This window comes from Schistocerca piceifrons, chromosome 6 (genome assembly GCF_021461385.2).
Source record: "Schistocerca piceifrons isolate TAMUIC-IGC-003096 chromosome 6, iqSchPice1.1, whole genome shotgun sequence".
Classification (NCBI taxonomy): Eukaryota; Metazoa; Arthropoda; class Insecta; order Orthoptera; family Acrididae; genus Schistocerca; species Schistocerca piceifrons.
In genome coordinates this window covers 170906836-170932069 of record NC_060143.1, presented here as the reverse complement: position 1 = coordinate 170932069, position 25234 = coordinate 170906836, and the positions used below count along the sequence as shown (strand labels likewise).

Sequence of the window (25234 nt, the reverse complement as noted above, 5' to 3'; positions counted from 1 at the left end):
TAAGATTTCTATATTCTCTCGCTCGTTATGCGCAGACTGTAAGTCTTACAGAAAATACGAATAGTACCTTTTTGTAAGAAATTTAATTTAGTTAAATTTTGTACTGTGATATGTTTTTACTGGAGACTACGGTTTTCTAGTTACTCTAGAGAAACGCATTTAAAGGACACTTCTGTGCGTTTTTCTTGAATAATTCGAAAACTACGGCCTCTAGGGAAACTGTATCCCAGAACAAAATATGACTACATTAAATTTCCTACAAAAAGATTATTTTAGTTTATTCTGTGGAAATAATAGTTTGTATGGCTTTTGAAGGCGTTGTGGGTTGCATAAAACCCAGCAGTAGGAGCAGATGAATCGCCTTGTATATATTAATGTAGGATCAACTTTCAAACAAATTAAATACAGCCCAAGAACAATCATAAACACCAGAGAAAGGACAAAATTACGTCCAATTTCGGGAGTCCACAGAAAGAACATAAACCAGAGGCAACAATTTTGAATTCACTAAATTGTATTACAAAATTTTACATCAAGTAAATAGGTGTCACCAAAAAACATAGTTAGTTACAAGGGCTATTGGAAATGGGCTTAACACGTTCCAGGCCCACATTATGCCAAGAGTGGCTGTCAGCTATATCATGAACAGAATGATCACAGGTTGGCACACGAAACTTCCAAAACAAGAAACGAAAATACGTGTAACAACAAACATAATTGATTCACAAGCCTACAACACACTCTGAGCTCTGGATTGTAATACAGTGGCAATAACTATAAGAAACCTTTATAACTTAACTTTAAATAAAATATACATGGTGTCACTTAACAGCGCCATAAAATTAATCAGCATTTATTTACCTGAAAAGGCGATGCACACTCTAGCAATAATCGTCCAATAGCAAACAATAAGTCAACGTTTGCTGTGATAAACTAATGGGCCAATGATTTCCAATTTAAGATTATTAAACAAGAGTTTAATTTCTATAAACTCAGGCTACTTAAGATAACTTGATAACATGGAAAACACACAAAAGCTTTAAAAGGAGCGTTACACATTTATGAAAATAAAACATCTTTTTTGAACAGCAACCACCTCAGTAATATACCAAATTAATGTAACTCTAATGAAGATCACCACTCTTAGGAGGTGGTCAAAACACTCTGAATGATTAAGGCATGGGCAAAGAACAAAGCTTTACAAACTTGCAATATGAAAATGCAAAGCTGAATTCTGTTCAACGACATAGAATAACCACCCATCAATGCACAACTCCTTCCGAAAGTGACATACCTAAAGACACTTAGCACTGACCGTTTGCCACTGACACCATACCACATACTTTCATGGCCAGAGTGCATTGGGAGGTGCTCAGTGATGAGTTTCGATTCTGTTTGTAGAGGTCAAATCAAAGACAACATTCCCGTATACGACCTTGTGAAAGGTTACAGGAAGCAGTAATTCTCGAGACTCACACGTTATCTACACCTGGAGTCAATGGAGCTATCTGATACGCCAACAAGACTGATTTGGCCATTTCTGAAGGGCAGCTAAATGTCTCCCAGTGCGGAAATGCTGCTGTCATGTCATGACCAGGGTGCCAAATGGCATATTCCAGCAGGGTAATGCACCCAGGGTACCAAATGGCATATTTCAGCAGGATAGTGCAAGACTTTGCACTTCAGATCACACTACAAATACCTTGAGCAATGTACAGATTCTCCATTGATCTGCCTGTTGCTCTGTTTTGTCACCCATCAACCATGTCTGTCTTGTGCTGGGAAGATGCATACTTTCATACCGGCCTCCAGCCAGTAATCTTTACTAACTGGCACAACATGTGCTTCAGGTGTGGGAAGAAAGTCTTCAAGATGACATTTGGAGGCTATTTTCTTTCATCTCACAATGAATAAAAGACTGCATTCGTGATCTTGTTTTCACGTTTCATACTGATGATGATGGTCATCAGTTCCAATGGAATGGTAGTTGATCTTTTAAGAGTCATCATAATTATGATGAATAACTCCATGAAGTTTGATAAATGTCAGACTATTATTTTGTATGTTTGACGTACAGGGGGTTGATAAAAATATGAAATCAACAAAAACAAGACAGTTTACCATGCCTACTACGGTAAAAAGAGACCTTTGGCAATCAAAACAGCCTCTAGTCGCCTCGGAATGGACTAATACAGGTTCTGGGTGGTTTTTAAGGGAATCTTAGACCATTCTTCTTGAAAGTTAAGGTAAAGATGATGAAGATGGACAGCAGTCACACACCATTGTATCCAAAACATATCACAAAGGTCAAGATTTTGAGAATGGCTTGGCTTCAGCAGCTGTGCATGCAGGAGCTTCAGTAGATTAAAAATAACAGTCAATCAGTTTCACAATACAGGTTTATTAAACCTTGATCATAGTTTCGACGGTTTTAGAACAGTTGAAATGTCCCCTTAGAAAAATTTATGAATTACTGTACTGGTAAATCCCTTACGTTATTTGATTTTCAAACAGCTGAGCAGAACTGAACGTACTCAGACATTTCGCTCTTTACCTATTCTGATCAACACTAAACTGACACACAATATTTTTAGCGCAACGCAATCTGACTTTCAATAATCCCTACAAAAGAATGGCCCTGACTAACATTAACCTATACCTTTCACAAATCACTTACCTCACAAAAATCTTCGTTACTCGAACTACTGCAATACAGCGAGCGCCACTACTGCTAGCTAAATAAAAGATTCAAACTACTGAAGGCACTAACAACTGCTAGGCATAGTTAGCAAAATGAAAGATTTTGATAGAGAACAAACAATGTATTCAAATGTCATAATGTACATAGCAGTTCATGACATCCAATCTTACAAATGTACTGTCTCTGATGGACACACGTCCAGATCATCCGCTCTCAAAAATCCGTCATCTCACTTCCCCACATCTACCACTGCGGGCGGCTCACCTCCAACAATATAAGAACCTAAACAGCCTACTTACACAGTCTTCTTTAGAAGATGTAGTATGCAAAATCATATTATATATGGTCAATGTGGGAATCGTTGACTGTATGGTACATGTCATCACTTAATCACCATTTAAAATACATTATATAAAATTATTTGCCGTCTACTTATCTTAAAACTACGGCTACTACTTTCCTGCTGCATGTGACGTCAGTGATATGGGCCTTAATATAGTGGATGAGTCCTACTATGTTTTTGAATATTGGTGTGAACTGTGCAACTTTCCAGTCTTTGGGTACGGATCTTTCGTCTAGCGAACAGCTGTTTATGTTTTTTAAGTATGGAGCTATTGTGTCAGCACACTCTGAAAGGAACCTAACTGATGTACAGTCTGGATCGGAAGATTTGTTTGAGTGATTCAGGTTGCTTCACTACTATGAGGATATCTATTTCTGTGTAACTCATGCTTGCAGCTGTTCTTGATTCGAATTCTTTAATATTTACTTCGTCTTCTGTGGTGCAGGAATTTCGGTAGGCTGTGTTTAGTGTCTCTGCTTTGGCAGCATTGTCGTCGATAGTACTTCCATTGCTGTTGCGCAGAGAAGGCGTTTATGTACCGTCTAGCAATACCACCCCTTGCAAAGTAGATTAGAAATCTGATTAATAATGTTGCTCACGCCGCGTATGCTCGCTTTATCGGGCAACAACAAAGTTATTGACTGTGGATGGTATCGTCAGAATCGAAATAATGAGATCACTGTAAATAAGTCATTAATTTGGCACTTATCTTGAATGGATTCCCACGTAGATTTCGTCGAAGTCGTTATGGCTCATCTTTTTGATTCTAGGGTGATTCCACTTTGGCTGCCAGAAGGTCCGGATCTGTATTTTAGCAATATTTGAAGACCTAACAAATGCGATTTTCAGGAAATTTTAATGATCAAACAATCCCAGATCGGAACAAATGGCATGATAGAAATAATTTTTGACTTGATGTTCACGATCCACATTTTTAATAAAAGTCTTGTAAATTCACATATACTTCTTCTTAGTTGTCATATAATCAAGAAAACAGTTTTGTATCAATCTTCACATACTTAATTTCCACTTTAACTAAACACAAGACTTAACTGTTCTTTTACAAAGCGAAATAACAACATAACTTCTGCAAAGTGAAACAAAGACCGCTCTGTGCGCATTCGCACTAAAACGGATACAAGTGAGTCAAAGATTATGACAGTTTCACAGAAATGCATGAACACAAGAACCATATCACTGTAATATATCGATACATCGGAGTACCTATACATTAAAAAACCAAATGTGAATATTATCACAAAAATATGTCTGTTACTTCGCAGAAAAGTAGTTCGATATTACTGGTATCGAGAACTGGGGTTGGAGTGCCGTAATGGTCACGTAAGTAATGAACCATTACAACCGGCAAGCGTTTGTCGCGTTGTTTCCGCCTTTTTGTTGAACCTCTGTGGTTCTCCACCAGACTTCTCCCTCGCGGGCTAACAATGCCGCACCTGCTGCCGGCAGGAGGCTCTGGCGAGGCCGCGGAGTCCGGGAGGCCCCCGCAGGTGAAGACGGACGCGGCGCTGCCGTCTTACTGCAATCCGCCCAACCCGTGCCCGGTGGGCCACGGCGCCGAAGACGGCTGTATCTCCTCCTTCGAGAACACGGCCGGCTTCTCGCGCCGCTTCCAGGCCGAGCAGGACTGCATGTGCGACACGGAGCACATGTTCGACTGCCCGTCCTCCTCGTCGAGCTCCGGGGGCGGCGGCGGGGGCGGCTCCAGGGGCGGCGACCAGCGCGGCAGCCGCGACGGCTCCGACCTCGACCGCTTCGTGCAGCAGTTCGCGGTGAGTGCTCGCTGCTGCATCGGTCGGCCTCCCTGAAATGTGTTGCACGTCGTGTCCCAAATCACTCAGCTCTTACTGCCAAACATGTGTCGTGTTCCTCGTTGTTGGGGCTCTTGATTCCTATTCTGCGTGAGGTCGATCGTACTTCACTGGAAATTAATTATTGTAAAATGTAAACTTTCACGGCTGGAATTGTCACAGTTAATAAAATATTCCGGGCTATTATGACGTGGTCTAAGGGACTTCGCCTCAAAACCTGACGTTTCCTCCTTAACTGCGGGGGACTTTTCATGGGCGTTCGTAGCTTCTGTTGAATGTCCGATTCACACAATGGATCAGAATATTTTATTAATTGTAATTAATCAATGTTTAACCTCTTGTCTCGTTGTCACTTTATTCTTGGCGGGAAACATTCTATCAGTCTCTGCTTTTTGTTGGAACGAAAAAATTTAAACCTACAGAATTCCATTTTGGTCTTGCTTATTCTTATTTGTATTTAATAAATAATTTTTTTTTACAATCGCCTGGTTCATTTGAAATATGAGAAGTGCTTCTTGACAGTAACAGTATGTCGACTAGTGCTGAAACATACGGATCACTCTGTTTACGATAACAATTACCATAACAAGCAAAATACCAGATAGTGGTGTATTAAAATCGCCATTTCCTCTAAAAAAATGTTAAGTGAGAAATTTTTAACTATCGTTGAACACTATTAACGTCGGAGCTGAAGGCTGCTCCACTTATGTCTTTTCTTGATATAACTGTATAATTGAAACTTTCGCCACCTGTGGACGTTACACTGCCCTCAGAGATGGTGAGACGAAAGATTTCTTTTTTTTTCTGGTGAATCAGTGCTCTTGGCTAAGCAAGGATGGCTAGAGGACAAATGTAAGGATGTAGAGGCTTATCTCACTGGGGGTAAGATACATACCGCCTACAGGAAAATTAAAGAGACCTTTGCAGAAAAGAGAGCTACTTGTATGAATATCAAGAACTCAGATGGAAATACAGTTCTAAGCAAAGAAGGGAAAGCAGAAAGATGGAAGGAGTATACAGAGGGTCTATACAAGGGCGATGTATTTGAGGACAATATTATGGAAATGGAAGAGGATGCAGATGAAAATGAAATGGGAGATACAATATTGCGTGAAGAGTTTGACAGAGCACTGAAAGACCTAAGTCGAAACAAGGCCCCGGGAGTAGACAACATTCCATTAAAACTACTGACAGCCTTGGGAGAGCCACTCCTGACAAAACTCTACCATCTGGTGATCAAGATGTATGAGACAGGCGAAATACCCTCAGATGTCAAAAAGAATATATTAATTCCAATCCCAAAGAAAGCAGGTGTTGACAGATGTGAAAATTACCGAACTATCAGTTTAATAAGTCACTGGTAGAAGCCGATCTCGGGGAAGACCAGTATGGATTCCGTAGAAATATTGGAACACGTGAGGCAATACTGACCATATGACTTACCTTAGAACAAAGATTAAGGAAAGGCAAACCTACGTTTCTAGCATTTGTAGACTTAGAGAAAGCTTTTGATAATGTTGACTGCAATACTCTCTTTCAAGTTGGCGGGGGAAAATACAGGGAGCGAAAGGCTATTTACAATTTGTACTAAAACCAGATGGCAGTTATAAGAGTCGAGGGACATGAAAGGGAAGCAGTGGTTGGGAAGGAAGTGAGACAGGGTTGTAGCCCCTCCGCGATGTTATTCAATCTATATATTGAGCAAGCAGTAAAGGAAACAAAAGAAAAATTCGTAGGTATTAAAATCCATAGAGAAGAAATAAAAACTTTGAGGTTCGCCGATCACATTGTGATTCTGTCAGGGACAGCAAAGGACTTGGAAGAGCAGTTGAACGGAATGGACAGTGTCTTGAATGGAGGATATAAGAGGAACATCAACAAAAGCGAAACAAGGATAATGGAATGTAGGGTGATGCTGAGGGAATTAGATTAGGAAATGAGACACTTAAAGTAGTAAATCAGTTTTGCTATTTGAGGAGCAAAATAACTGATGATGGTCGAAGTAGAGAGGGTATAAAATCTAGACTGGCAATGGCAAGGAAAGCGTTTCTGAAGAAGAGGAATTTGTTAACATCGAGTATTGATTTAAGTGTCAGGAAGTCGTTTCTGAAAGTATTTGTTTGGAGTGTAGCCATGTATGGAAGTGAAACATGGACGATAAATAGTTTGGACAAGAAGAGAATAGAAGCTTTTGAAATGTGGTGCTACAGAAATATGCTGAAGATTAGGTGGGTAGTTCACATAACTAATGAGGAGGTATTGAATAGAATTGGGGAGAAGAGAAATTTGTGGTACAACTTGACAAGAAGAAGGGACCGGTTGGTATGACATGTTGTGAGGCATCAAGGGATCACAAATTTAGCATTCGAGGGCAGCGTGGAGAAAATCGTAGAGGGAGACCAAGAGATGAATACACTAAGCAGATTCAGAAGGATTGCAGTAAGTACTGGGAGATGAAGAAGCTAGCGCAGGATAGAGTAGATGGAGAGCTGCATCAAACCAGTCTCTGGACTGAAGACCACAATAACAACAAATTAATGCTCTTTGTTGGTGCAAAAATTTTAAAACTACAGCATTTGATTTAGGTCTTGATCCATCTTATTTGTAATTAACAAATAAAAATTTTATACAATCGCCTAGTTCATTTGAAACATAAGTGCTTCTTGACAATAACAGTTTGTCGACTAGTGCTGAACCATACGGATCACTCTGTTTACAATAACAATCACCATAACACTCGAAATACCAGAGAGTAGTGTATTAAAATCGTCATTTCCTTTAAAAAAATTTTAACTGAGAAATTTTTAACCATCGTTGAACACTTAACGTCGGAGCTGAAGGCTGCTCCACTTATGTCTTTTCTTGTTATCATCGTATAATATAAATCGTTCGCCACCTGGAGACTTTACACTGCCCTCAGAGATGGTGAGACGAAAGATTTCTTTTTTTCTGGTGAATCAATGTTTTTATCTCACTTTTTTGTTAACTTGAAGGGGAGCTGGTACTGTAGGTGACTGAATATGCAGTACCAGAATTTCTCCCCAATTGATTTCACTGCTAGATGCAGTAAAAGGACCGGACGAGAAAACCAGCATCATGATGGCATAAGCCCGCAGTTCACAAGTGTATTGTCATGCTGCAGCATAGAAGGACGGTGGCCGAAAGGGGAGATGATGGCACAAGTTCATGCCCTTGGCAGTGATGAAGTTGACAGGGAAGAGAATCTACTGTACTGTGGAATCATCATCAGCAAAAATTCGATTAGATTAGATCAGGAAACATAATATTCTGCCAATAAACTTTGAATGTAGTATCCTGTATCTAAAATAGTTAGCGATTCGCATGATGCTGCAAACCTTATTTTTCTATCCTATGACCTACGTAACACAAATGTAATAAAAGCGTAACTTTCCCTTACACAACACATTTCCAGTGTATTATTTCGGTATTCAAATACGCGTAAATTCTCGTGTGATTCGACAGATAACTCACATTAGTTACGTTTTAACTCCACACATAATTCTCTCTGTACTCTGAAGTGTTGCTCTTGACAGTTTCTGTCCATGCAAATTCAATAATCCAGGTTCTCCATGTGCGAATAACCGCACTGTCGTTCTGTACTTGGCTGGCACACACTGACTTAGTGCCCTTCCATACTGCGTGTGAATACTAAACAGTTGCTCACTTTCCGCCTACACTTCTTCACAACTGTTTCACCACCTGTGAGCACCAGTTGTTCACCAGTCCCCACACTACTACTAAATAACGTGAAAATGACATGTTTGTTTGTAAGTTTATACTAGCAAAAGGGCTTGCCATAAATATTACCTGGAAAGGTTTAGCAATGAAACATTAAGCGCCTCTCATAAAGAGAAGCAAGTTATGCAGGACCATCACCAGTGTAACAAAACATAATAAGCTGTAATTAAGTTAATGCTGAAATTCAACGAAACGTATGAAAATTTTCCATCACAGGTTGCATGAAGCAGTTAACATTAATAATGGAATAACAACAGACGTAGAAGAGGTCGAAATAAGGCTAGACAGATTGTCCACAAATTAATCCTGCTGTAGAACAGGTGAGCACAAGTCACTCGTTATCACCCCTGTATTTACCATGTGTTTCGCCTTCACACACAACGGAAACTAATCACACTGAAGCAACATCCTAAAATTACAGCTGGTTAAATGCCTTATTTAAGGATGACGCAAACATGGGGAAGTCTTAGGAATTAGGGATCTCAAAATGTAACTCAAAATCGTGAAAACAAAACTTTCATCTGCAGTAGTCTAGTTGACAACAAAATAGCTCAGAGAAATGTTTCTAAATTTGAGTAAGCTAAACTCAAAAAGCACTTCGGGATTTGCATTTAATTGGAAGATTGCAGGAAGGAAATACAATTAGGCTTTCACAACTGGGTAGCTTCCAAAATCAAGATAAATAAAGTAAATATTGAATACAAATACACTGAGCATACAAGATGTTTAACAGGAGTCGTTAACTATGATGTGCTCAGAAGATGTATTACGCTATAGCCTGAGCAGGACATTTTCAAGTATCTAAGTAAGTAGACATATTTTCCAGTCAGGAGCAGACAAGAACTGGAAAGCGAAAAGATACCAAATCCAAATTCTCTCCTGGACTCTCCACAATTGCCGAACTCCACTTAGAGGATTTACTGCATGCTGCTGTCGATGTGACAAACGAGACTGTGCCTTTACCCATATGAACACAGGGCAGTTCAATAGAAACTTCCCACTCAAACCGTATAGAAAGTGTATTACGATTCATTATGTTGCTACCGAACAGTCTCTCCCTATTAGCATTGTTCACATCACATTTGATCACTGGAGCGATTCGACAGTCCTTAAAAACAATGGGAAAGTGGGTCTCACGGGGAGCGTGAGAGGGATAAATCCCTGCAGTCGCACTATCCTCTGTGCCCTCGGTGGCTCAGATGGATGTCGGCACAGTAGCTCAGCGTGTTCGGTCATCGGGCTGCTTGCCCTCTTAATAAAAAAACTGAGTAAAGGAATCAACGCTCAACTTGAACGAATGTCTTGTGACGTCCGCCCAGACCAAACGCAACGAACTATATCGAAAAAGAAAGAAAGAAAAAAAGATGGATAGAGCGTCTGCCATGTAAGCAGGAGATCCCGGGTTCGAGTCCCGGTCGGGGCATACATTTTCAACCGTCCCCGTTGATGTATATCAACGCCTGTCGACAGCATAGGGTCTCGATTTAATTGTCAGTCCTTAAATTGTACGGAAAGCAATGAGCACCAAAGATATTGCCAATAGGCGGCTCTTTTTTATGTGCAGACAAAAAAGCAAATTTCATACTCAAGTACCCACAGAGGAATACTGTGACGATCGGCGGAACCATGCCTGTTGCAGCAAGAACTGATCACAATAACATGCTCGGAAACAGGACCTTTCTACGAAAACTGGACGCCTCCTAGAAGACAGCCATTTCTTGATTTTGAGACGCTGTGAAAGCCTTTTCCCGACCAAACAGTACATTGCTGAGCATTCGAGACTCACTCCCTTCCTGCGAGGAATCCAATAATTTTCCGTTTCAAGCGAAAGTAGCAATCTCACACAATATACGATAACAAGTAATCGTAACAGACATGAAATAGTTTTGAGCAATATGTGACAGTCGTGTTACAAATGTTTTCATCTTTTCTTGCACAGTACACCTCCTGCTTCCTGCGATTATGATACTTCTCTGGTCGACATCACTCTGGTGTCAGCATCCCTAATCAACTAGTATTGCCCCCTAAATTCCCTTGAAAAGTCATTGAACGCATTCCTTGTGTAAAATATTTATCGGCTAATACAAAGCTAGTTAAACAACAGCTGACTAGCCTTAAATTTTCATACACAATACTGCACATAATAATTAAATGTTGATGTACATTCTGCAAGCACATGTAAAGTCACACATAAATCTAGCGTGTTTAAAATTAGGCACAGGGATTAGTAAGCAATTCACTCACGTCTCTATGGTATTAAAGTAATTCAATGTTCAGGAACTGCATGAACTGCATGAACTTTATCATCAAGTTACACTGTCACAACAAAATTCAGTAGTCTCAGTACAACGTATATCATTTCTTTTCTGCTTTGCATAGTGCCCATAGAGCCCATGGAGCACCACGATATGGCTACCCAATTCATCACCGAACTACCCACCGTGTTTCACTCTTGCGTTGTGAACTTGGCCAGAAGTTGGAACCAATGTGAAACAAAACTCAACCGATTAAATGGCTTTTTCCAGTACTCCAGAGTCCGGGCTTTATACCTTCGACACCACGTTTTCCTTTTAGAGGCATTTGCGTCACTGATTGGTTTTGTAATTCCATATCGCCCTACAAATCTCTGCTTGGGGAGCTCCCCTCGTGATGTTTGGGTCCTGCCAGGGGTCGCTAGTGTGAATTTACTTTTGTTCTTTTCTTCCTCTCATTTTTTGTCGCAATCCTCTCCAACGACCATCACGATCACTCAACAAACGCTTTCACCCGCGTTGTGACGTAGCGGTCGATATTTTTTCTTTTTTCCATGTATGCGATATAAATCTGTGATACGTAGCCTCTTTGAACATCAAACACTTCGGCTGCCTTGGTTACGGAAGCACCCAACATACGAGTACCAACAATTTGCCCACGTTCGACTCCACATAGCGTCAACATAATGCACGCAGAACTATACAGAACACTGTACTGACCACTTTTGACATTTGTAAAGTATTTAGAACTTTTCATCGGTGTCTTTCGTAGTCAGGTACAACAGCGCAACATCCAGACTTGGCCAGCATCTGTACTTATGTTCAAAAGTGCATTTCTCGTGGTGTTCCCATATTTTTTTCCAACTCTTGTATCTCCGTATGTTTCACTTTGAGAAATGGCCTCTTGGGAGGCAGCCGCCTCCACGTGTCCACTGCATGCAGTCCTCATTCAAAACTGGTTGAAGTAGACATTCATCCACTAAAACCGTTTGAATCCAATTGCCACTGACAAGCCGTTACATTCGCCTCTGGCATTTATCGTTTAGCATCTTTTTACTTCCAGTGTTCTTACGCCGTGTTACTTGGCGGCGAGTAGTACAGCATTCTTTGTAGATACAATGGAACTTTAGCGTGGATAGAGTAATGAATCGCACCAACTCATTCATAATGTTGTCATGGGAACGTCCAAGCACTATGGCTCTTTCTGCGATTCTGTCATCCATCTGTCATCTGACTTCATACAACCCGCTGGCACATACACACCACTTCACTGTCATGATTTACGACAGTCATTGCCATGATTTATGAGCGCCTAGTACCATTGCATTTTCTCATTTTGAGAAGACAGAAGGAGCATCTGTTTTACTTGCTAAAAACAATCTAAAACTAAGAACGCATAAATATTTCTTTAATTAAAACAATCGCTTTCGAGAGACTTTGTTGTCGTCCTTAGGTCTTAATATTTTTAAATTATGAAACGTGTTGGACCTGACGCCAGGTTGTCAGTGCTGTATTTTATCCCTATGACGACTTGGCTGAGATCGAACGTAAAATGAACACGGTTGGTTGCTTGACTGACTTGGGGAAGACGACCAAACAACGAAATCATTGGTACAGTCGGTTTAGGGAGTTATGGGGAATGATATCGCAGTTTGCTTTCATGGGAACAATGCCTGAAGCAGTTTAGACAAATCACGGAAAACGTAAATCAGGACGTTGGGACGCCAGCTTGAACCGTCTTCCTCCCGAATGGGAGTTCAGGGTGCTGACCATTGCGCCACCTCGCTCCGTGAACACGTTTCATAACACAAAGATTTTGTAAGACCTCAAGATGCAGAAAAGGTGGTTTTAAATAAAGAAATAGTTATGCAGTGTTCGCTGTACGATGTTTTTAATACCTAGTACCATTCCTACATAATCTTAAGCGCTCTCTGAGCGACGAATTGATCGTTTCACAATATTTTGTACGTTGAAACTACGTATCTGGACCAACCTGACGCCGACAATATTTTGTCCAATGAAACTATGTATCTGGACCAACCTGACGCCAAATATACACTACTGGCCATTAAAATTGCTACACCAAGAAGAAATGCAGATGATAAACGAGAATTCATTGGACAAATATATTATACTAGAACTGACATGTGATTACATTTTCACACAATTTGGGTGCATAAATCCTGAGAAATCAGTACCCAGAACAACCACCTCTCGACGTAATAACGGCCTTGATACGCCTGTGCATTGAGTCAAACATAACTTGGATGGCATGTACAGGTACGGCTGCCCATGCAGCTTCAACACGATACCACATTTCATCAAGAGTAGAGACTGGCGTATTCTGACGAGCCAGTTTCTCGGCCACCATTGACCAAACGTTTTCAGTTGGTGAGAGATCTGGAGAATGTGCTGGCGAGGGCAGCAGTTGAAAATTTTCTGTATCCAGAAATGCCCGTACAGGACCTGAAACATGCGTTAGTGTATTATCCAGCTGAAATGTAGGATTTCGCAGGGATCGAATGAAGAGTAGAGCCACGGGTGGTAACACATCTGAAATGTAACGTCCACTGTTCAAAGTGCCGTCAATGCGAACAAGAGGTGACCGAGACGTGTAACCAATGGCACCCCATACCATCACGCCGGTTGATACGCCAGTATGGTGATGACGACTACACGCTTCCAATGTGCGTTCACCGCGATGTCGCCAAACACGGATGCGACCATCACGATGCTGTAAACATAACCTGGATTCATCCGAAAAAATGACGTTTTTCCATTCGTGCACCCAGGTTCGTCGTTGAGTACACCATTGCAAGCGCTCCCGTCTGTAACGCAGCGTCAAGGGTAACCGCAGCCATGGTCTCCGAGCTGATAGTCCATGCTGCTGCAAACGTCGTCGAACTGTTCGTGCAGATGGTTGTTGTCCTGCAAACGTCCCCATCTGTTGACTCAGGGATAGAGACGTGGCGGCACGATCCGTTACAGCCATGCGGATAAGATGCCTGTCATCTCGACTGCTAGTGATACGAGGCCGTTGGGACCCAGCACGGCGTTCCGTATTACCCTCCTGAACCCAACGATTCCATATTCTGCTAACAGTCATTGGATCTCTACCAACACGAGCAGCAATATCGCGATAAATAAACCGAAATCGCGATAGGCTACAATCCGACCTTAATCAACGTCGGAAACGTGATGGTACGCATTTCTCCTCCTTACACGAGGCATCACAACAACGTTTCACCAGACAACGCTGGTCAACTGCTGTTTGTATATGAGAAATCGGTTGGAAACTTTCCTCATGTCAGCACGTTGTAGGTGTCGCCACCGGCGCCAACCTTGTGTGAATGCTGTGAAATGCTAATCATTTGCATATCACAGCATCTTCTTTCTGTCAGTTAAATTTCGCGTCTGTAGCACGTCGCCTTCGTGGTGTAGCAATTTTACTGGTCAGTTGTGTATTTACCACACCTTGGAGAAAGTAGATTGCATCCGGTTCGTCTGAGAGTGACATACATCTAACTTCTCCAAAATAGCCAGAGGCCTGTTTTTGCGTCTTACATTCATGGTATGTATGTTTTGTCCTTAAGAGGACACATACAATTAAAAATTATTTTCGGAGTTAATAGTGAAGATGCCAGAATATTTGAAAATCTGTTCTTTGTTCTTCTGCAAGATAACCCGACATATGGTGAACTTCTACCGTCCTCCTTTAATTACTTAAGAGATTTGTAAACTGACTCGCTATTTACGTTTTTCAGGGGGTGGAAGACCGTCATCCGACGCTGGTCGCTAAGAAGTACCACATTGAAAAGGTAAGCACGCCGTGTAATTGAAGTACTGTTTTATTCTGAATAATGGGAATCGACAAATGTAACTAATGCTGCAAACTGAACAAATCGAAGTTTTAAAGAATTAACATTCTTAAGGAGTTCTTACTTCATCACTTCCCATGTTTAGTCCTCCTCCATAGATTAGCAGCCAGTGTGTCTCTAAGGCGGGGGACATCCGTTCGATTCCCGGTAGTGACAGTGATTTTTTTTCTTGGTGAAAGGATTGGACTAGGTGCTCTCAGCCTGAAGACGCCACTTAAGGAGCAACTCGAATCAAAAGTAGGGCATCAAGATCGAAAAGCCGACAGTGGCTGTAAGGGCGGCGTGCTGACCACATCTCCCTCCATGCTTACTTCGTTCTTTTTACCCTTCGCAGAAGATGTCGAAGCACCAAGAGTGCCGTCCACATTGACAAGTGATTTGTAAACCAGCATTCGCCGGTGGCGACGAAATCAACGTGTTTTCGTCGTCGCCGGCGAATGCTGGTTTACAAATCACTTATTAATGTGGACGGCACTCTTGGTGCTTCGACATCTTCTGCGAAGGGTAAAAAGAACGAAGTAAGAGGAGTTGGTAAAACTGCTCAATTTGTTCTTATTCAGTAGTCTTCATGGCCAGATCGGATACTTTTACTTCACAACTTGTTTGCCTCCAAAGTCTTCTCCTCCTTTTCGAACATGCTTCAAAATTCCAATTTTATAGAAATTACCCAATCACTTCAGTTTATTATAGTTTTTTTTTTTTTTGAAATGGAATAGAGGTATCCTGACGTACCCAGTGTTATAAGTATTCAATGACATTTTGAGATTGCAGACTGGTGTTGTCGAATTCTTGCCACGATATTTCGGCTGAAAACCAGGCAGGCATCTTTAAGTGATCTTTTGGACTGTAGATTGCACGTCAGTATGTTTGCATCAAATATTAGGACGGCGGTGCCAGTGGCCTTTGAGAATATTGTTCAGTTTGAGGAGCGCATGCATGTGTGTAAGAGTGGAAAGGCGAACCTGTGAAGTCAAAATTCAAAGGCCGGGCTGAGAGAATACGATGTTACCCTGTAAAAACATAAACAAATCTATACTACTCTGTAAATACAAATTGCGGTTTAGTGTTGTTATTGAAAGTCTGGAAAAGTGCTTGAGCGATTTTCTTCAAATTTTTACGCGATGGTCTATTAACCATCCAGAAGAACGTAGGCCGCAAATTTTTTAATATACCGGTACAGACATTTTTGGTAATAATGTTAAACAATGACTTGTCTTTATATGGTAATACACTTAATATATGACAGGGAAAAGCTGTTATCAAAAATTTCCTGAGCGGTTTACTTGAAATTTTAGACGAAACTATAATAAACGCTTAGACATAAGGTAGATATTTTCAAATTAAGGGTGTCATTGTAGATATTATGTCTATTGGTACCCTAATATGAACCCACCGCAGTGTGTTCTGCAGTGTGTTATGTTTTTTTTCGTCTAACTGACTTCCCACCAACATGTCATATAATTCACTATCTGATGTTTCCTGTACAGTCGCAACTGCTCCACTAGGTACACTATACCTGTCAGTATAGTCTAACCGTTTTGCATCCATACATCCACATTTCAACACCTCACCTGCTGTCCAGAAGAGAATAAGCATTAATGTCTTGGTCTTGACATTTGTTCTTGAAGGTACTAGCCAACCTAAAAACATACTAGTATTTATAGCTATAGTTATTAATAAGACAGTGAAGTAAATACTGATGTAATGTTATTCGGTACACAGTCTCAGTCACCAATAAAAACATCAACAGACATATCCCTCACACCCTGTATATAATAAATAAATCGCTATATCCTAGCCCAGACCACTAAGGATAGAAACTTGAAATTTGGAGAAGGTGTGGAGCTTATACCGTAGTCGTTTAAGAACGGATTTTTCGAAACTCCAACTGTTCAGGGTGATATATGGAATAATGTTTTTTTTTTTTTTAAGTCACTATTAAGGCAGATCTGAAGCTAGACTTTTGAAAGCTGGTATTTGGTTTCTCCATCAGAAATAAAGAAACAAGTGTTTCAGCATTTTTGCAAATTAATCCTATGGGGTGAAATAGTGGGTGAAAACTTTTTTTTGCAAATATATCGTTATTAAAGAACTGCTGAAGTATTTTAAAGCTACATTATGGACACTGGAATTGACTTCTAGGTTACAATAAAATATGTGTTTCACAGTTTCTGGAAATTCAACCCCCAATACTGTGCAATAGGGGATGAAAATTTTTAAGGAAATATTTCGTTACATTAAAAAATTGTTGAAGCTAAATTTCTGAAAATTGGTTAGAGGATGAAAGTTGCTATGGAAAGGTCTGCACAAGAATTCAAAGGCATAGTTAACTAAAACTTGGGACTCCAGCTACCAGAATTTGGCTTATTGGGGCTTCATTTCCACTGACAGCTTAGAAGGTGTTGCAATTTGTGAAAAAATTTGTTAACAAAAATTTGAAAGTTCTTGATCGATTTACTTTAAATTTTTACACGATACATTAATAAACAGTGGCTATAACTACAATAGGAGAGCATGTAAACCATTAGATGAATTGTTTCTCCCATATATGTTCTTTCCCATGATATATAATTTAAAAAAGAATTGTATACACTATAATGTCCTGTTCCTCTTTTCTTCCTCACAGCTGGCTTTACAGAAAACGAAGGAGTTGTATTTATGACTTACCAATTTCTGATTAGAGTATTACTGTGGAATCTGAATTGTGTGAAACTTCAGACCCCTACACTTTCGCAGATTAAAACTATTCGAAATACTTTTACTAAAGTTACTGTCCCCACCGATCCAGGAGTTCCGGATCTCTCCCTCTTACGCGACATACAAACGAACCCAACGGACTTACCCATTTATTTTAAGCGACTTCGGTTACCAGTCAAGGTTTTCTTTGTCAATGCAAATAAAAACGGTTCAAGGTCAGAGAGAGGGGAGAAGAGGAGATGGAGAGAGAGGAATGGGTGGAGGAAATGAACGCATGTGGTGGTAGGAAATGGATTGAGAGAGGGGGAAGGAGGAGAGCGAGAAAGAGAGGTGAGGTGGAAACAGACAGAGAGAGAGAGAGAGGGGGGGGAGGAGCAGGTCGTGCACAGAGAGGGGGAAGGGGGGAGGGGAAGAAGGAGATGGACGGAGAGAAGTTTAGGATTTGTATCCAATTCTCGTATATATATATTTAGCAATTTCAAAGCACTGCCGGTTTCGCTAGTGTATGTATATGTACATTAGGATTTCATATTTTTTGTTTGGGATTTATTTTCCCAGATCGAAATCTGAAATGAGCACCATCATCTGGTTTTGAATAAAGTTTCTGGGAAGTTTTCTTTGGTTATAGGACAAAGGCTGCCACTGTAAATACCCTGCCAAATATTCTGAATCGGGGCTCACTATGCCTCACTACCGGGGCTCGCCTAGCATTCGGCTGGAAAGTCCCCGATTCTTCAGTGGCTCGCTAGTCGAAAAGTGCGGTTTACTTTCAGAGTCAAGGACTGAAAATAATGAATAGAGAGAAAAACTGAATTGCTAGACGTTAATGTTCGTGAAGAGACTTCCCACGTCTTATCCAGATTGAAGCCACCATAACGACAAACAAAAACCTTTTCTAAGCACACGAGTATTCTAATTTTTATAGAGTTTTTAATAATCTGATCCCAGAACGATCTCATCAATGTCAAGATTTTCGTGGCAGAATAATGCAGAGAAATTCTTGATTATTTATGCGTTGTTAGTAATTTGCAAGAAGCAAACAAAATCTTGTTTATTATAGATTATAGTAAAACCAATGAACAGTAGCTTCTATAAACAACAACTCATAAATTTGGTGTAACTGTCAAATTATGCAATTTGTATATTATTTAATAAAATGATATATTTAGTTTGCTGTGTACAAAATTTTTCGTCAGTATAGTTCAGTTTTTTAAATCTTTATATTTGATAAACCTATTTACCAAATTGTAAAAAATGTAGAAAAATTGCGAAGAGTTACTTCTGGAGGGAGCGGAGTAGGATGCAGATTTGGCAGTCCTGCAAAGGACGTAGAATGCCCTCTGTATGACTTAGTGTGTATTAGTCGACAAGTAAAAACTACAGTATCGACAGACAATGGTCTCCTGTATAGTTCCACCATGTGCTGGTAGACGTGTCTTCTCTTAGCTGAGACATAACACTATCAACTAACAAAAAAAAAAAAAAAAAAAAAATTACGGAAATGCGATTTATAAATGAGAAATTCAGTTCCTAATCTTTCTTTACATACAGAATGGTACACAGAGAGAAAAAATTGTAGGGGAAGGCAGATATTACAATACGTATATCTGAGGAGTTTGAGTGCAAGTACTGAGATGAATAGATTGGCTCCATAATAGAGGGACTCACGGCGAGCCAATTCAAACCAGTCCGACAACAGATGATTGAACAAGACACGTATGTATACCGTGTAACAAAAATTGAAGCACCTGAAGGAGGGTAAGAAAGTAAATCAAACTTGACGAGTTGACACGGTATGTGACGTTATTTCAGTGATCACAAAATCGAGTCGAATTTACTAAGAACTTGGCAGTATGAGTCCACTTATCAATATGACGTTGCATCCCCTCTGTCCTGGATCCACGCAGTGACTCGGCTGGGAAGGGTGTCATAAAGCCGTTGTACCCTGAGGCAAACTGGTCCACAGCTGCTGTAATTGATCCTTAATATCCTCGACTGTGACACTGGGGCAGAGTTGACGTCCGAGCTGGTACCACACATGTTCTGTCTGGGACAGATATGGCGATCTTTGCAGTCACTGAAGTACCTGAAAATCGTGCAGATATTTCAAGGAGACAACGTGCCATGTGTAGACGACCATTGATCTGTTGCAAAATGGCGTCAATATACTGCCACATGAGAATTAACACCTGAGGACGATGGATGTATGTGACGTGCGGTTGTGCCGTCAGAGTTCCCTCAGCCACAAACGGCCCACCTATCAGGGGTAGTACAGACCGTTGACTCATGGCAAAACACATTGCGTCGTCATTCATCATCAGCCCTTGCTTCTTAGTTACGGTACAACTCCAAACGCCGCCATTTTGTTGTGGTATTAACAGAAAGTTGCCCTGTAGCAGTACCAGTCCCTTGGTGAAGTACCATCGCGGGTGTGGCAACGTCGGTGGGACCTTTGGTGCAGACGCGAGTTCCGGGCTGGGCTCGGCGTAACACGTTGAGCTGTAATCCGATATGGTCACAGACGGCGAGATACTTGAATTCTCAAAACCTTGCACCCAGAACCCGGTACCAGTTGCAGCTTAGGGGCAACAAAAATTTGATTTTCAATATTTCGCGTAATTATCGATCGAATTTAAAAATTCTGTCATAACCTACTCGTTTAGAGCTATAATCTCATGTTAAAAGTTTTAACACAATAAGACAAGTATTACACTTAGAAAAATCTGTTTTAATCTACATGCACCACAACTGGCAGCACACAGTTGTTGGACTTCATTCATCCAGTATTTGAGAAAGAGAGCACTTAGCGACTTTCAACAAACTATACACATAATTTCAAGCCCCTACAGAAATTTTTCTAGCTGACACCCCCCTGCAAAATTATGAGGCTAAATGTTTGTCACTTACTATTTTTCGGCTCTTCCTGTTGTCAAACTTCAACATCAAGTATGACGTTTTAATTTTCTACTTCTTTACTGCTAAATCTATTTGCAACATAATTTTTAGACAGTATCCACATACAGGGTGTGCCGGGAGGAATGGTCAGTAATAAGGTATATGACAGAAACAAACCATTCGAAGCAAAAAAGTCTAGTAAACATGGAGTCTAAAACACATACTTTTAAAATTATGAGCACTTCATCTTCGATGCTGTGAAACAAACCTTTTCCACTGTAAGCTCTTTGCTTTCCATATTTTGAGAGAAAGTAGTATGGACTAAAACAAGAAGTAATTGTCCAGTAAACATAGGCTGTAAAATACATACCTAAGAACTATGGGCAATAACTCATTAGAAGAGGTGAGTTTCACAGCAGCGAAGATAAACAAGTGCTCATAGCTCTTAACGTATGTATTGTAGAGCCGATGTTTACGGGATATTTTTTTATTTTTTTGGTCCATACCAACACCTCTCAAAAAATGAAAAGTAATGAGCCTGCAGTGAAAGAGATTTGTTCCATATTATCGAAACTCAAGAAGCGGTCATAGCAGAAGTGGTCATAGTTTTTATGGTAAGCATTTTAGAACCCATGTTCACTAGACTTCATTGCTTTGATTGATCGATCCTGTCAAATCCTCAACAGTGGCCATTCCTCCTGGTGTACCCTGTATATCACTGAAGGAACCTGCAAAATTATATCACTGAATGAAAGACAGTTCAGGAGAAGCGACGTTATAAACATTGAGGTGTTTGAATAACTATCTGTTACTTAAAATGGAGCTCTAATTAAACAGTTTATATTCATCCAGAATTTCATAATGATGGAGTTTAGTGACTTGGAACAAACTTAAATCACAAATTCAAAGAGTTACGAAACTTTTTCTTGTCTACTTTCTTCAAGAAATAACGTATTGCACGACTGACCATTAAAATTGCTACTCCAAGAAGAAATGCAGATCATAAACGGGTATTCATTGGACAAATATATATCATACAGGAACTGACATGTGATTACATTTTCACGCAATTTGGGTGCATAGTTCCCGAGAAATCAGTATGCAGAACAACCACCGCTGGCCGTAATAACGGCCTTGATACGCATACGCATTGAGTCAAACAGAGCTTGGATGGCGTGTACAGGTACAGCTGCCCATGCAGCCTCAACATGATACCACAGTTCATCAAGAGTAGTGACTGGCGTATTGTGATGAGCCAGTTGCTCGGCCACCATTGACCAGACGTTTTAAATTGGTGAGAGATCTCGAGAATGTGCTGGCCAGGGCAGCAGTCTAACATTTTCTGTATCCAGAAAGGCCCGTACAAGATCTGCAGCATGCGGTCGTGCAATATCCTGCTGAAATGTAGGATTTCAGAGGGATCGAATGAAGGGTAGAGCCACGGGTCGTAACACATCTGAAATGTAACGTCCACTGTTCAAAGTGCCGTCAATGCTAGCAAGAGGTGACCGAGACGTGTAACCAGTGGCACCCCATACCATCACGCCGGGTGATACGCCAGTATGGTGATGACGAATACACGCTTACAACGTGAGTTCACCGCGATGTCGCCAAACACGGATGCGACCATATTGATGCTGTAACCAGAACCTGGATTCATACGAAAAAAATCACGTTTTGCCATTGGTGCACCCAGGTTCGTCGTTGAGTACACCATCGCAGGCGCTCCTGTCTGCGATGCAGCGTCTAGGGTAACCGCAGCCATGGTCTCCGAGCTGATAGTCCATGCTGCTGCAAACGTCACCTAACTGTCCGTGCAGATGGTTGTTGTCTTGCAAACGTCCCCATCTGTTGACTCAGGGATCGAGATGTGGCTGCACGATCCGTTACAGCCATGCGGATAAGATGCCTGTCATCTCGACTGCTAGTGATACGAGGCAGTTGGGATCTAGCATGGCGTTCCGTATTACCCTCCTGAACCCATAGATTCCATATTCTGCTAACAGTCATTGGATCTAGACCAGCGCGAGCAGCAATGTCGCGATAAATAAACCGCAATCGTGATCGGTTACAATCCGACCTTTATCAAAGTCGGAAACGTGATGGTACGCATTTCTCCTCCCTACACGAGGCATCACAACAACGTTTCATCAGGTAACGCCGGTCAACTGCTGTTTGTGTATGAGAAATAGTTGGAAACTTTCCTCATGGCAGCACGTTGTAGGTGTTGCCACCGGCGCCAACCTTGTGTGAATGCTCTGAAAAGCTAATCATTTGCATATCACAATATGTTCTTCCTGTCGGTTAAATTTTGCGTCTGTAGCACGTCATCTTAGTGGTGTAGCAGTGTTAATGGCCGGTGGTGTAAATTATGTTTTAAGTAGCCAGACGTCTGAAGCTGTTGTATACATTGGAGGTATGCCTTTAAATAATCGGGGCTGACTGGTTCTTCAGAACACAGTTTTTAGCATTCTCATACATGTTACTTCAATTACAGTGATCAAAGTAAATGAAATATTCTGCCCACGTTGTGACCGGGTTCTTCACAGGTGGCGAACGCATCTGGTCGTGCTCTCCACCAACTAGTTTGTGGGATTTTGAGCGTAATCTGTAGTCATTAATTGTCACATTTTTTTTACTGTTACAGGACGAGAATCCATTTCTGCATGGAGAGCGACTGCCTGTGGCTGCGAAAAAGGGGAACAATGTCCTTTACTGATGACCTGCACCACAGACTGGAATAGCATGGGGTCCATAGCAGATCCGCGCTACTCTCAGAGCTGACAGGGCCGCGTCAGGGCGAGTTGTGCGGCTCTGAGGCCGAGCGACCGCCTAGAGGCGACTCTTCTCACACCGACAAATCTTACATGAGTCACACTGTACGCTCAACCACTGCTATTTTTATCCGGAATTGAATACGTACATTCTTCCTAGGCGTACGCGCAAAAGCTGCGTGCTCAGACACGTAGTAACAATATCCCTCTCACATTCATACTCTAACTTCATTCAGCGCCAAAATCTAGGTCTTTCAAGACTCCAAGACTCCAGTACGGCGGGAGTCCAACATGAAAGCTGCTGGACCATCAATAACAACAAACAAACCTTTTGCCAACGATACATATCTGCACATCATGAACTCCCCGATTACAATATTTTATCAGTCGTTCAACCATTATGACAGTGTTGAATTATCAGTCATTTTCAGTGAGATAAGAGATAGTGAACCGTCACATATCAACTAGAATCCCTACAGAATTGTTATATTTGTCTGGAAAGATGTTATTGCCCCGCTGTAGCTTTTTCTTAACAGTATAAGGAAAAAACAGATTGCTACTTACCGTAAAGATGACACGTTAAGTTGCAGACAGGCTGAGTTAAAAGACACTTACACATTAACTTTCGGCCTCAGCATTAGTCAGAAAAAGAGAAACACGCACACATTCATTCACACAAGCAAGCACATGTCACCCACACATGACCATCTCTGGCAGCTCGGACCAGAAGGTGTCATCTTTACAGTACTTAGCAATCTATCATTTCCTTACGTTGCTGATATTCCAGCCTGGAGTTCTCATAGTTTGTAGTTGTTTTAACTTACATATACACACAACGACTCAGCAGTTTGGCCTGTTATCACATAAACTTCACATAATCATGTAATAGGAACTTCATAAACAATGTACCTAACAAAGAAAAAGCACAGGCCAACGTATTCATTCCAAAAAAAGAAATAAGTGTAGTGAGTGTTACAAAAGTTAACATTAATAATTTCTTCAAATATTTAGTCCTTTAATGTCCCTTTCCATTTATTTATCAGTTTTCCTTTATCTACTTCCTGCCTCTTCGGTTCCTGATTACCAAAGACGTAAAATATTTGTACATAAGGCTACAAGACCACACAGTACTACATCCATTACAGTACCCAGTGCTTAGATCTATGCAAACTGATATAATGGACAAAGACAAGAGGGATTTAGACGTCACTATCAGTTACAACCAAAACGAAAAGTTTATTCTCTAGGTTTATTGTAGAGAGAAAAATGGATGTTGACACGCGAGCATACTTCACATCAACAACAATAATTATTGCTGTACCTACAGGAATTAAGGTATTCAGATGATGACCCACATTATATGGAACTAAATTCAAGTTTAATCCACCATTATTATGAGCTTTAGGGTTCATTTCCCTATTCACAATGTCACAGTGTGTAAATGTTGGTGCATTTATTTCAGTTAGGACAAATTTCAGGAAACATTTCTGTAGGCAGAAACAGGAGACAAAACCCTGATCTCTTCCTACAGAGCACTTGACTACACTGAAATGCCGTTGATGTGAGATGAAGAAAGACAGAAACCTGCTAAATTATCCATCCAGTAGTGCAGCCAGTGTAATGATCAAATAACTAACTCCACCTGGCATACATTACTGAAGGCAGTGCCACCACGGATCGCTGTACTCTAATGTTTCGAGCTATCTTTCTCTTCCCCCACCCCTCTAACACCATCGCAAACGTACACCACAACAGCAACATTGTGCGGCTGCAAAATATATTATACTTTTTGTAAACTATCGTCATAACACATCTACATTTATACTCCGCAAGCCACCCAACGGTGAGTGGCAGAGGGCACTTTACGTGACACTGTCATTACCTCCCTTTCCTGTTCCAGTCACGTATGGTTCGCGGGAAGAACGACTGTCTGAAAGCCTCCGTGCGCGCTCGAATCTCTCTAATTTTACATTCGTGATCTCCTCGGGAGGTATAAGTAGGGGGAAGCAATATATTCGATACCTCATCCAGAAACGCACCCTCTCGAAAACTGGACAGCAAGCTACACCGCGATGCAGAGCGCCTCTCTTGCAGAGTCTGCCACTT

General features: G+C 41.0%; 1 protein-coding gene across 1 annotated transcript in view; it reads left to right on the top strand.

The window, feature by feature from the left end:
* The window catches only part of LOC124802644, a 104761-nt gene extending 80623 nt beyond the window's left edge, over positions 1–24138 (top strand). The window contains exons 5-7 of the mRNA XM_047263547.1: positions 4512–4834; positions 14649–14702; positions 23002–24138. Coding sequence (XP_047119503.1) covers positions 4512–4834; positions 14649–14702; positions 23002–23073 — 449 coding nt within the window. The 3' untranslated portion in view covers positions 23074–24138. The remainder of the gene's footprint in view (positions 1–4511; positions 4835–14648; positions 14703–23001) is intronic.
* The last annotated feature ends 1096 nt before the right edge of the window (positions 24139–25234 follow it).